The sequence below is a fragment of the Anopheles moucheti genome, chromosome 2, assembly GCF_943734755.1.
Source record: "Anopheles moucheti chromosome 2, idAnoMoucSN_F20_07, whole genome shotgun sequence".
NCBI classification, from domain to species: domain Eukaryota; kingdom Metazoa; phylum Arthropoda; class Insecta; order Diptera; family Culicidae; genus Anopheles; species Anopheles moucheti.
The window spans coordinates 60,023,379-60,038,593 of NC_069140.1; the positions used below are offsets into that span (position 1 = coordinate 60,023,379).

The following is a 15,215-nucleotide window of genomic DNA, read 5'->3' on the forward strand; positions in this document are numbered from 1 at the left end:
GGTAGATATCTTTTTCCGTATTCCTGTATATTATCTCGTTAGTTTCATTTACCGATTAGCAGTTTGCCAAGATGTCTTGTACTCTACTGCACATTCATATACGAACGCGGACATGGTAAACATACACATTGCAAAGTGTTCGGACTTTCACTATCAAAGGTAATTGAACCTTTGGGCCATCGCGTCGCTACTCTATTCGACCAGCATCTCGATTGCCGCTAATAAACAACTTACCGGTTTGCGGTCTTTTGATGTCACATACTTCCTCCTACTTCATGCTACTTCATACATACTTCCTAGTTCTGTTACTCTCGAAACAACCAGTATGTTAAGAACTGGTAAACGCCACTGGGGATGGCTTCGTTTGATTCAGAACGATATGAACTTAATCAGAATCAATAATATATTATATTAAGAAAGTTGTACAAGGTTTTACCACGGATTTTGTTCTTACTTTAGACTTTTCTTGTAAATCCTCAAGGCGTGCCAAAGAAATTCACGTTATTCGAGTTTTTACGTAAGTAATAATCCCTTTATAATATCGTTTTTATTTAGTATTACGAAATTGAATACTACTTTTCACGTTACGAACCACATTTATAATTGATAGTTGTACGTTTATTTCGAAAATTAGAGTAAAGTTTTACCTATAGCAATTTTTATTAACACTGATTAGTTTTACCAATAGTAAAATGCAAAATGTTCTTGTAAAATTTTAAATAAAACCTAAATTACGCGCACAAAATTACACAAAAATCTTGAGATTCGCATAACTCAGGAAATGCCTCAAGTCTAATTCTGTAATGTACTTACAAGTGATCATGAATGATCACATTTCGTAAAAGGTTGTTGGTATTATCGTTTCGGTTTAATAGTAGTGATACAAAAATGTGACAGTGTGTGTAATACATATTATATTTTTTATATTACAACGTATTTTTGAGCAGACGTCTATTGGCGAACTTTAAAAACTTCCGATCCTTTTATGCTTTTTGAAGTATCTTTTGATCATCGATCGTATAATTCCTGTCAGTTAATGATGTCGAATGTCGTGCGAGTAATGCTTTCTGTTTTGAAGACCCTCATTTAGCACGTTAAAACCCTTTATTTATGCGTAGTTTTTCTTATGTTTTGAAAGTATAAAGCTGTGAAATGTAAGGAAATTTAAAAAATACCTAATGAACTATTTCGTCATGCCTTTCATTTGTCGTTGAAATGTTCCGTAGTTTAGCGATTGTCGCGTCTGATAAAAAGATGAAATATGATCCATAGTTTAAAACAAGCCTAAATTAAAACCCAAAATCGAACATTTTTTTTGGTACTTAATAAAATTTCTGTAAGGTAATCTTTTCGATTAAGATATAACGATTTGAATGAACGGTCATACTAATTATGACCGTATAATGAAAGGTACATTGAGTTAAGTTTTGTTGTATTCACAACATGTATTTTGTGAATTTAGTTTGTCTATTTGAACTTGTTATGAATAATTATTGCCAATTAATAAAATTTTAAATGATAATAAAGCGAAATAATCATAAAAAAATCACGTTCATTGTTTATTAATCTGATGCGGGCTTGATTTTATAATATGAATATTATAACCATAAAAATCCGTCAAATCAATAAGCTCAGGCAACATCTAGGCTTAAATAAGAATGTTTTAAAGTCGTCGTTTAAAGCGTCCCACAGCGTATATATTCACGTAATACGTAAATAAGATTTATGAACGATTTAAATACATACAATAACGATAAAAAATAATACAAAACGTTTATATATCAAATTATAAGGTAAATAAAGTTAGAAACATATGGTGTCACTCTTCTTAAATTGCTGCATAAAAAATATTTTCGCATATGTTGTTATGAAAGATATTCACATTTCCTTATGGAAATTCTTGTTGCATGACTGTGACTCAAGAAAAAAACAATTACTTTGAAGGTATATTTAATACAAGTAATTCTTAAAAGTGACGCAGAAACATGTCCCAAAACGAGAGAAAATAGCGATCACGTATTGGTCAATCGTTAAATTGGTCAAATGCCTAGTAAACACCTAAAGGCAGACAAAAAGATCAACACCACCCAGCCCGGTCAAGCTGGTCATCAGTAGTATGACTGGTACCGAAGTAAACCACGTTTTTCGTCATACCTCATTCTCCTCACGTTTCAAGACAAGTCTGAGTTATAAAGACCGGCCTGATGATAACGTACTTGTGGCAGGGATAGACGTCGCGGGTTTGGGAGCAAGACTCAGTAAGAGGATGGTGCAGACTTTTGCTTTAGGTAACGCTCGGTTAATGAACTCACACGAATTTCTGTTCAGACTTTCTCCAGTCAGCTGGTCAGTATTCAAATTAGGACTTCGAATGCTGTTTTTTTTGTTTTAAAAAACCGTTGGTTTTTTGTTGCTAGGCGTTTTTATTTATTGATTAATTAATGATTGCTTGAATACTTTGTAGGTTGATATTATTTCTTTGTTTTTTTTTTCTGTAATACATGTTTGAAACATGAAATTATGTTAAATGGTTCAATTGTAATACTTAATGGGGAATTACGTTGTTTTAAGCTAACAGTACTTTCAAACAATTAGAAAACGGTAAAAAGGGAACTAATTGGAAATTTGGATGGAAATTTGGAGAGCCACATATGTATATTTTATGCAATCTCTTATGAATAATTTAAATTGTTAAACACAATTACATCATACATAAACCGGGATAAAATTATCCTGTTTTGTGGGTTTTTTTGCAAACTGTATCGGATTGTGGAATATGTAAAACAATTCTGAGATTTTATAAAACTATTTCAAATAATCTGTTTAATTTGACTGATTTTTATATGAAGTGGAACTTAGCATCCATGAACTGCGTGTTAATCGAAACAATAATTTAAATTTTCTTGGAAACGTATGGTGTCACTGTTTTTAAATTTCTGCACACAAATTATTTTATTCTATGATAACTATTGAAAATGACGCACGTATCGCAATAGCTTATAGATTCCACGGCGACCTTAATGAGTTTTTCTCTTCAGCTTTTGTTGTTTTTGTACAACTACAATGTACAACTTAGATAATATAGCTCTAACATAAACACTCTTATTTTAGTATGTTTTATTAACAAATTCGTACGTGATCATAGGTTATTTAAGTGTATAAATATGGGTAAAACAATACGAATTATAAAAAATCTCATACTTAAAGCTCAATTTTGATGGTGAAAAAAAGTAAGAAAAATATAAGAAGCGTAAATAAAATTAAAATTAAATATAAGTATTTTATATGATTAGGAAAATATAGCACAAATCCACTAATTACCACGGCTCTAACCAACGTAGATCAAACAATAATAACTATGAATACCACAATGACGACAACATAGACGACGCAAACATGGGAAAAGAGTTGCTCCACAACACGATGATGTTGCGACGGTCATTGAACTCTAAGATTTGCCCCCTTCGGTGACCCATATTTGAAGCGAAAATCTAGAACACTAGGTGACAGCGAGCGGCGCACACGACAGGGTTATCTTTCTCTTTATTGTGCTATCTTCCGAAAGATGAGGAAGATGAGGAAGGTCCAATGTCTGAATAGGTGGAAACGAGAGAACTGAAGGGAGTCATTTCTGGAATGGAATGTTCAGTAGGAAAATGGAAAGAGAAAAACGTGAAACAAGCATGAAATGCAAAATAACCCTTATGCATGTAACAACACGCATATCTGTGGTGTTGCTTTTTTAAATCTGTTAAAAAATCTGGTTTTTTTTATTGCATGCAAAATGCTCAAACAATATTACTACGTGTCTGTACACACAGATTACAAAATAAAAATATGTTTAGCTGAAATAAGTAGCAAATTGTGAGTTTAAGGACGTGGGTAGGGACCTATTTGAGACAAGATTTACGACAAAAACAGTTTCGATGAATGTGGGCTCGTACAACAGAACCAAAGACTATTGAATACAATGGGGTCTCGTAATAGGCTCTCGTAATATTGCAGTATTTACGTTGACATTTTGGTTCGAATTCTGTCAGTAAGATAACCTTTACAATATATTTTGTTGTGGCGGTTTTGAAACATTCAAATTTGGCAGATGTCAAATTGGAGGACCAGAGCCCAACCCAATGTGAACGAGGGAAATGAAGGAACAAAAACGAAACGTGGTGAGGTGAACTGGGAAAAAGACTATTTTTGCTTAAACGCGGACAACGCCAAAGCGATTATTAATCAAGAAGTTTCGTTACTGGATTTTTTTCGTTACTGGTCATTCCGAGAAGAAACAACAAGAAGAACTGTTCAAGAAGGAACGATCGCGCCTGCAGCACACACACACCAACAGAATGGCGAGCAAAAGTGTTCCATTCTGGGAAATTGTAACAACCAAATGTCGTTAGAGATAGCCCAACCAGCAATTGGACCACACCCATCCATTTTTTATTCGGATCTCTCGTTCTGGCCTACATGCGACGCAAGATAAAAAAAATCGAACACACACGTGATACACATGCAAAATCACGGTACGCGATCCACGCCCTCCATCGCGCGTATACGGATATCGCAACGAACCAACACATTCAAAGCGACCGACCGACAACGCGTGTGTCGTCAGGTACCTGTGTACTGCGTATCCGCTTAACCAACTTGAGTTTGCGCTCCTTCAAAGCGTCCAACGGCGTAGGTGCCTATGTACTGTGGTCGTGTAGGTTCAGCATATTCGGCTCGAAGCCCACATATTCAACCTCTCATTTAAAGCCTCCAACTGACTGGCGTGTGTGGATTTCTGCATTTAATCGTACTTAAATTATTTTTTATTTATAAACCATCGGTTGTAAAGTATTTCGCAACACTTCAACTAAACAATTGGAACACTTTTTCCTATGATATTTGAAGGACAAGCGCACAAATTCAATGATCAAAACTAGGTATAATTTGATACATTCGAAGACATTGCTTTGTGGCGATCGGTAACACACTGGGGTATTTAACAATAGCAGGAAAAGTTTAAGTGTTAGATACATACATTGTTCTATAAAGTGGTTAAGAATAAGAAATGTAGTTTTTCTATACGTATAAGTGGTGATTTTTCCACAATTTTTACATATTTTTAAGAATAACTAGAAAAGTAGCAGAGATAGATAAAAATGAAGTTCTAAATGTAAAGAATAAAATAATACATCTTTTTATGGTGTTTAAAAAGTTCTAAAACTTATACCAAAATTTTTTTTCATTATTTTATTAATGAACATTATTTTTCAATGCAAAAATTATTTCAAAATGCCATAAATTTTATGTTTAATTTAAAAACATTTAAAAACAGCCAATCGCCAAGCCATTTGAATGTTTTTCAAAATTTTCAATGACAAAAATCCTTCCCGTTAGGCTTTGTTTATAAACCGTAAGCAACGCACGTGAGCCAAGCTACTCGCGCGACCCTGAAGGATGTACCAATTGCTGCTGCTCGACCGACTTAATCCAATATTCTCTTTCATTACAGTACTATCGCCACGCAAATAGTATGGGGAAAAAGAGTATCATTCTCTGATAACGGCTCTCACGAGAGAGCCAGAGAGTGGTGCTAGTTCCCCCACCCCCCTTTTTTTGCATAGAATCATATTTTTGCTACGACCCGGCGTAGGCCCACACGCTGCAAAAGCCGCCGGGCGACTGAAGCGGGCGTGGTTACGCGCCGCTTTATATACCATCGCGGTGAGAGTGTGTGCGTGAAGGTCGCTAAAGTCTTCCTGTCGGTGGTCAATTCGAAGTCGTAGAGACCTTTAACCGACTATGAGAACAAAAGAATTGCGACCAACAAACTCCGCCTTTGCATGACTGGAAATGCACCGTGCCGTATACTCCAGAACAAAATGGCGTCAGTGAACGGCCGTTCATCCGGGTGAATCGCTCACTCATGCAGTAAGCTCGTGCAGCGCTCTTTGGTGCTGAGGTGGATAAAATGTTGTGGTGCGAAGCTATCGAGATGGCGGCATATTTAGTGAACAGAAGTTCAGCGAGTATTCGTCAGAATGGAAAAACTCCAGCAGAGTTGTGGGAAGGTCTTATACCAGATGTTTTCCGAATGCGTGTATGGGTAGTTCAGCGTATTGTACTACCAGTGTATTGTATATACCTAAGAAAAATCGAAAGAAACTAGACAGCAACTCATTGCAGGGTATTTTCCTCGTATTACTGAAACAGATACAAGAAATAGGATAAAAAAAGACGTAGGTGGTGATAATGCGTGATGCGTGACCCAACGTGATAGAACAGATGAACTTGAGCTTTCGATTGAAATAATGAGAATCAGACGCAAAGATATGAACAACGGCTCTATGGATGAAGCAATCGATGAATCCGCCAGTGAGAAGACGATAGGATTGTTTGAAAATTGCGTTGCGTCAGATGATTCTGATTCAGCAGGAGAATCGAAAGAGCGTTTGGTTAAAGATGATCAAGATGTTGAGCATGGCAAATGCAATGTTCGACAGCGTGAGGCACCCAGATGGCATAAAGTTTATGAAATAATTTATGCCTATGCCATGCATGAATACTTTGAATTTCGTTGAAAACTTTCCAGATTCTTTTGAGGAAATGAAACATCGAGATGATTGGTCATGTAATGAGATGATTGGTCATGTTATAAATCTGCAGTCGAAGAAGTAATGTCATCGCACCATAAAAATGGTACATGAACACTATGCAAGTTGCTGCAAGGAAAAAACCGTGGAAACCCGTGGTATGGGTGTTTCGAGAAATGCGGAACGAAGATGGAAGTGTAGATCGTTATAAAGCCAGGCTGATGGCGCATGGTTTTTCTCGCCACAATTTGGTTACGACTACACTGAAACATACGCCCCGGAAGCAAGACTGGACACAGTTAGAACCCTTTTAGCCGTGGCGAATCAACAAGATTTAGAAAACCATCAAATGGATGTTGAAACAGCATTTTTGAAAGGGATTCTTCGTGAAGAAATCTATATGACGTTGCCTGAAGGAGCGGATGGTAAACAGAATGTTGTATGCCGTTTGAATCATACCCTTTATGGTTTAAAGCAGGCATCGAGAATCTGGAAAGAGAGGATTCACGATGTGCTGACGAAACTTCAATTTCATCGCAGTGAAATGATCGTTATTGGTACGTGCGAGGAAAAGGCGAATCAATGCTGTTTCTGATTCTTTACGTCGACGACATACTGATTGTTATAGATATTATGAAGGTTAAGAAGCATCTAGAAGCCTAATTCGAAATGTTTGATCTTAGACCAGTCGGAAACTTCCCCTTTATGCAAATATAACGGAATATGAAGTTTAAATTTATGCGGATTTCCCAGCGGTACTTAGATACTTAGAGAATCGTTTACACAGTTTTGGAATGGAGGAATGTAATCCTGTATCGACACCAATAGAAAGTCGACTGAAACTGACGAAAAGTTGGGAGGCGTATAGGACGAATCAACTTCCCCTCTGGAGTTGTGGCTACTGCTAGAATTGAAAGGGTGCAAAAACGCATCTTCTCGCGCTTTGCGATTAGGCGCCTCCTTGGCTGCTTCAATGCTGCTTTACCATCCTATTCAACTCGGTGTGAGCTCCTTGACCTTTCTTCGCTGGAATCCAGACGTTGTCTTGCTCAAGGAGCTTTTATTGCAGCCTTACTTTTTGGGATTACCGATGCGCCATCCCTCCTTTCTATCATCCCTCTTCATGTTGCTACCCTATCCCTTCGTCCTCGCCCTCCACAAATTGTTCCAGTGCGCCGAACGCTATTTAGTTCTAATGACCCGCTTCGAGTGTGTTTTCGGCAGTTCAATGTTCTTTCCACCGATTTTGACTATGGCATCTCCCTGTCTTCATTTCGCTCTCGTATGTTATCCTCTGATTCTAATTAGCTATCTTCTGTTTTCTTTCCTTTTTTTCTCCTCGCTCTATTTGCGTTGTTTTGTGACTTGTCCTTTTCCTCTTCTATTTATTTCCTTTCTTTTTGTTTGACCGGTCTAGTTGTACTCGCTTGTTCATGCAGTTTTTTTTTTAATTTCTTCATTTCGTTTTAGGGTTTAATTTAGGGCTCTTTTTGATTTAATGCTTTTGTTTACCATTGTACAGCTCGCGAGACAAACAATATGATTAAATACAAATCGTAAAAAATTAAATTTAATTAATTAATTAATTAATTAATAAAATTAATTAATTAAATTAAATACAAATGTAAATAATAATGATAACTTTATCGGGAGTTGATTGGCTGCCAATGGCAATGATGTAAATGACAGACGATTTATTTTTGGTGGTATTTTGCGAATATTTGATGGTACTGTAATGTGTCGGACCAGGAAGCAACAATCTGTTGCGTTGTCATCGACAGTAGTAATTTTGGCGCTATGTACAACGGTATGTCATGTCATTTTTGATTGAGCAGATTGTTGATTGTAGTAATTGAAGCTGTACCGTATTACGAAGACAACCAGTCATGCATTCGTATAGCAGAGGCACCGAAAGAAAGTCGACGACGGAAAAACGTTGACGTTAAAGTACAACTTCATACGGGAGTTGGTACAAGAAGGGAAGATTAAAATGTCGTACATCACTCTGAGCGCTAAATAATATTGATATATACTGATGTATGATTAATGATTGATGTATTATTGATTGATTGATGCATGAAGTTCTTTAAGATAGTGGATAACTTGGAAGCATCATTCTGAGACTGTTTAGAGCTCTTCAATTTGAGTATTTGAGCCGTATACTACGAGTTTAACATTATTCTTTTTTAAGAATTTGACAATTTGAAACAAAAAATTGAGTCTACATTCTTCAGTGAAAGATTTACTGTGCTAACAAGAGAAGGAGCAGAAATTGTCATCATTAGCGGATGCGGTACGAAGTATTATAGAAACGTTAGGGATGTAAAACGTGTAATAAACGATTGTAAATTAACCACCACTGACATCGAAAAGGAACTAGAGCAGAGAGAGGTCGTTTTATCTTCTTGTTCTGTTAGCCGGGATACTCAAAACGGCCGATCGATCCTCTCATACCATGCCGATGCCATATTTATGTTGACAATTGACACTATGTTCTGCTTTTAAACTTGATCAAAATAGGTGGTCAAACATAATCAACACACGGATATTTGGATGACAATCCACTCCCACACCCGATAGGAGACCTCTTATACCCCCCAACCGGGAGAGTATAGGAGTCCTAAAGCTATCATTCTAATAAGAAGAAGAAATAGACATTCATAACGATATCCACTAGCCAGAACATTTCTGCTTTGCTAATACGTTTAGTGCCTTGTCAAAAATCGCAATAGTTACCGCCGTGGGGCCGCTATCAATGCTTACTTATTACTTTAATCACCCATCATTAAATTAAATTAAAGCACATCACCCATTTTCGATCGTTTCGGCCCATCTGTCGTGGCACATATAAGTATTAGCTCCATGTTGGGTCCGTACGCAGCCGGACACTTATGTGCGCCCTCCACGAGAAGTCTCTTGCTGGTTAAGAAGCACGAGTGGCCAGGGATGAGCAAAAAGGTCGGTAATTTCGAAGCGTTCTAGGTGGCACATCGATCTTTATAAGGGCAGTTCAGGTGAGTTTATCTCTCCAACAAGTAGTTTACATATGAACGAACATTGGGCATTATCACGTCTACTAGCGAAGGAATTAACCCAAGTAACAAACAACGAGGGCGATATGTCGGACGAGAAGCTACATTACGTCAAGGAGTTAAACGTAATACAAGACGTGTTTGTTTCGGAATAGATTTTAACTTGTTGGACCACACAATGGACGAGGGACACCAAACAATTGAATTGATTTCTACCGATTTATAGAAGGTTAATAAACTTGTGAGGATTGCAGAGCTCACTGCAAAGGATCTTTGCAAACAGAAATAATCAGACATGCATCGAACAGGAAAAAACAATCTAACGACGTCAACGTGGAGTAGGCAGTAGGATTCAGTGACCGCAGAAGTAACGTCGTTAATAATCAACGAAAACAGTAATGATCCCAAGTTACTGCCCTAGAGAACACCTGAAGAGCTCTCGAATTCGTGCGATAAACGAGGTATGATTTAAGCCATTCCAAAAATCCAAACCGAAGTAAGTAAGTTCTGCGTTGCTATTTTTGCTTAAAAACTGTACGTTTCGTTAAATTTACTGTCTTCATTGAACGTGTATTATTCTCATGATATTTTGTAAGGGGCTATGTATTCCATTTGCATTAGGCTGATTTTTAATAATCGGAAATTGCCTATTTTCAAGGAATAGAACAATATTCGATTTCGCTTTATGAATTATATTAATGGCAGATGAGATTTTGATCTGGTCAGTTCGTGTGAAGAACGACTTCTGAACATTTTCAAGACCGAAAGCTTGACTCTCGACATTTTCAATTATTCTTCTTGCTCAGAAACGCAACCGAACCATCAGGCGGTTAACCAATAAAAAACTATATTATCAGGCGTTATGACGATAGATTCAATTTTAAGTTTTCACGCCTCGGACCATAACATGTTGGAAAGAAGTAAGACTTTCCTCATTATGATTTGCACACCAATATATTTAATCATGAACAGTAGCTTATTAATCCTTGAGCTTTTCAAGGCTACTGCATGTTTTGCTAGTTCATTCCAACAACATGCGTCTGCTTCCTCTGTATTAGCAACACGAAGGTTATGTTCTTCTGATCTAATCTGGTTTCGATTCACTAATTGATTTTAGTAACGAGTCTAATAAGTTCAAGTACAAACAACTGCAACCAAATGTTATATAAATCATGATGAGTGACAAAGAGAAATGAAATCAAATTGTCAAAGGCTTACTTAAGGATTATATTTCATTGCCACACAGTTTGAAAAGGATCGCTGTACTAATTAATTTTCCACAGTGTTTCAACCGTGAAACAATTTTATGTACCCTTATATTACCCTATAGTAATTAAGATTGAATATGCTCAGTGACACTCTAGTCCGTTAAACAATACATGTATAAATGGTTGAAATCATACTCATTTTCTTCTTCGCGGTACTCAACCCTTGGATACCCTACCATTTCTGGAAATCTTCGACTTTAATTTACAGTCTTTAATCGAGTTACTTGGGTTCAAAAATGTGAATTTTAAATATTTGATATATTGTTTTGTATATAGATAATCATTTATAATTTGTCAATTTTAAAATATTTTTTCAGCTGTGAAAACAATTATTGATCCTTGTGCGAAATGTAAACGTGTTAAACAAGAATCAATTTCTCTCGAAAGCATTACCCATGTTACTTGGGAAAATAATGTTATCCTTTTATGATAATCGATCGAGGATAATCGGAGGATGATCAAGTTGAGAATTAATGCCAATCATGACTCATTACCGACGATTTATACATAAAAAGTCTATTATATACAATAATTTCAGTTACATAAAGCTTGTATTAAAAATACAAGTATAATATATGAATAAAGGTTCACTGTATATGAATAAGCGCCAGTCAGCATGTTTCCGCAGTGACACAGCCAAGATATTTGAATTCTTCGATTGCACTCTTTGCTTCCTGAAATAAAAAAAGAGGAAGAAAATATATTCGATCTATTCTATTCTAAGGGCCGGTGGAATGATGGTAGCGGCGCTGGTTTTCACATGAAAATCGCATCTGGGTCCATTCTCTGTAGCAAGGACTGAATATCTGGCTACGTAGTAAAATAAGTCTAGTAAGTCAGAAATTACAGGCATGACCTAGTAGCCATATTCGTTACGCCAAGAAGAAAAACATATTATTCTATCACAAACAACCAGGCCGTATTGAAAGAAGGCATTTTTCATTACAAACCAATTACCTTTTTAACATCCTGATTGACGTCCAACAGCAGTTCTTCTAACTGTTCTTTAATTTCGTTTGTCCAACGTTTTTGAATAGCTAAACAACTGAATCTGGCCAATATCCGAAGTAGCATGCAGGTACGAAGTCTATAAGAAAACCAGATGCATATAAAATATTTAACAATTACATTGGCAGTCTTCACATACCGAAGGAAAGCATTCTCGTGTTTCAACAGTAAGGTTAAGTTTACATTCTCATGGAATACTATTTGCTCGATGATTTCTGCATTCTCCGGAAGTTCCCGTAAGGCACAGTTGAGAAGGGCTAGTAATGAACATACTAGTCGAACATACTCATGATTGACATGAGCTGCGGCAATGAAATGTACAAATAGCTCTTTTGCGCCAAGAATTTCGATAGCATCGCAAAACTGACTCAGAAACATATCCCCCAAGTGAATGAGATAGCACATCAAATCGTACACGGCTATAAGGGTTTTAATTTCATCGTTGTCTAATGTAGAAACTTGGCAAACAGAGCATATCGATTGATTGCCGCCCATCCCTGGTTGACTTTCATTGGTTGAAGAATCTTCGTTAAATCGCTTGTTGCACAACAATTTCGAAGCGTATACTAAGTTCGGTACTAGTTTCAATTCTCCATACACATTAATTATATCCCTTAAAATTGTTGGTGGGGTGCTGATTGCTAACGGAAGGCTAAGCAAATGAGCTACATTCTCTACTACCTTCGCACTTGCACGTCGATTTCGTAATGGAGCGACGATAATACACACAAAATTTTGTTGTTTTAGCGATTCCATTTCACCATCCAATACTTCCTGGATAGAACGTTGTAGGAATGCAAGCCATTCTTCGTTTTCTATGGGAGGGTTTTGCGATTCATCACAAGAGTCCCAGCCGGGAAGTAAGCTAGGAGTAAATTTTCCTGGGATTTTTTCTTTTTGATGATCCTTAGCAACAACTGAAGGGCTGGACATTCTGCATGTTGCTGGGTTTCGATTGACTGCTTCAATGCCTGATTCTATGCGCATTGAGAAATTGTCAATGCTTTGACTCAGTTTTCGTCTTTCTAGTTCTTGTGAGCCAGCACATCCCTGCATAACACATTCTTTGGAAGTTAGAAGCTCTAAGCCATCATTTCCAACGGTGGATGAAGCCAAAGGTGCATTTCGATGTAATGATATGATGGGAAAGTTGTCATTGAAGCGGTTGACGGCAAGATTTGGATTTTCAAGAAAAAGAATGGCCCTTGTTTGTTGTTCATCAGTACATGCATCATAAATATTATTAACCTGCTCTTGAAAGGTAAGGTTGACTGCATTCGTCAAAGAATCTTCCCCGGTTTTGATATAATTTGTGCATTCCTCTGTATCTGTTTCTTGATACTCTATGTCACTTTGTAACATTACGTAGATACTGTCCTTAGACGTTGTTAGATCTTCGTCGCATGATAAAGTTTGCCGCGTTTGGTGTTTCCCTTTGTTCATCATTTTTTGGGCTTGATTATTTTTTTCTCGCGATTGCGAAGCTGTAAGCGGATGTGTAAAGGGAGATTGGGGAACGTTCTCATCTACAGTCACAATATGCCCTTTCACGAAAGGATGGTTCAGAATTCTGCTCCAGCTTATACGTTTGGAAGGATCACGCTCAAGTAAACCTTGAACAAATGAAATACAATTGGTCGTTAGGAAGCTGGGCCATTTGATATACTGGTGGCGAATGAGGCGAACTAAATGTATCATCGAAGTGGAACTGAACGGTGGTTCACCAGCAAGCATTTCGTAAATAATGCATCCTAATGACCACAGATCAGCGTGATGATCGTAGGGCTTTGCCTCCAATAGTTCTGGGGCCATATATAGCGGTGTTCCTTTAATCGATGTCAACACATGAGTACCCATTGTCATGTTGCGTGCAAATCCAAAATCGCACAACTTCGCACACATGTTGCGATCTAACAATATATTTTGCGGCTTTAAATCTCGATGCAATATGCGATGCGAATGAAGATAGTATAATGCCGATACAAGATTGAAGGTGATACGTTGAGTCCTTGGTTCTTCAAGTGATCCATCACGAAGCAAACTGTGTAAATCAGTTTTAGCGTATTCGGTCACTACTATAATTTCGTTATTGGTTTCGAAAGAATCCAACATGCGAATAATGTTTGGATGCTTAAGATTTCGCTGTATTTCACATTCTCCTCTCAACCCTTTCAATTCACGCCCGGATCGGCCTCGCTGCAATAAAAACAAATAATTAGTATCACATATTGACTACACTTGATTTAATATTAATTTAGTCCCAATCCAGTACAGCTTTGCAGTGCATTACGTTAAGATTCTTTCCGTACAAGTACTGAGCGATACTTCTTGGGGAGAGGATATGATATGGGAAAATATAAAAACTTACCTTGTTTATAATTTTGATAGCAACAGTGGTTGCGGAAGATTTCTCCACAGCTTTATAAACCTTTCCGAAAGAACCTTCTCCAATAAGTTCACTTAGCACATACTTTTCCATGTTTGGTTTATAACAATACAATAATAGATACTCAATTGAACGGCATCGCGATCAGACACACATTCAAACTCGGCTATTTTACTTGCACTATCACGGTTCTTCGACCAATTTGAACAATTTGGGATAGTAATGAATTATGACTGCTGGATAATTATACCAATATAATGAGGAAAAACCTTTAATATGGTAAACATTTGCAGTACATTAACGAAACAATTTCTGATTGTGCTGTACGATGCTCAGATCAACAATTATGTTTGTGCTATTGATGTCATGATGTTTAGCTGTCAATATGTTTATGAACGTAACTTGAAAAGTATACGACTACACACGCCAAGATGCATTGAACTAAGATATCACGATAGCGAGAATATTTTTTTTTTCATTTTCAAAACTTTAATATGCTGTGGAATGTCGATTATCCATGCTCATTTGAATTGGACGGATGTTGGATAATTAGATAACACGAATATTTTTTATGATAAAACTTAGCGTACAGACATACACCGAAATTCGCGGTTCCTCTTATATGTGCAAGGTAAAAGATTTTTGTAGTTTCCCCCACAGGGTTTGAAGCTACCCTTGACATAATTTTGACATGACACTATGGGCTGAGCGCTGTCGTAAAGGACAAAATATTTTTTTTTTAATTTTTGATCCGGTTGCAACGGTACCGCGGAAAACGCGGCCCATGTGGAGACGGCCTAAGATTCCTTGCGTCTAGCCTACTTGTTTACTATATCGCGAAGTTTCACAATTAGCTTGGTCGTTAAAGTTTTCCTTCGTTTTGAATGCCTTTAGTTAAAACAGCAAACTGTTGATGGTTTTATAAAGTGGTGTGTAGTCA

The 15,215-nt window shown here is 37.0% G+C and overlaps 1 protein-coding gene across 1 annotated transcript; it reads right to left on the reverse strand.

The window, feature by feature from the left end:
• Nucleotides 1-10,774: 10,774 nt before the first annotated feature.
• On the reverse strand, nt 10,775-14,513 carry LOC128310455 (serine/threonine-protein kinase fused). Its single transcript, XM_053047101.1, has 4 exons — nt 14,258-14,513; nt 12,029-14,085; nt 11,839-11,968; nt 10,775-11,555 (listed from the first exon to the last, which is right to left on the reverse strand). Exons 1-4 carry the CDS (start codon nt 14,366-14,368, stop codon nt 11,493-11,495), a joined length of 2,361 nt encoding a protein of 786 aa, XP_052903061.1. The 5' UTR covers nt 14,369-14,513; the 3' UTR covers nt 10,775-11,492.
• Between the last annotated feature and the right edge of the window lie 702 nt (nt 14,514-15,215).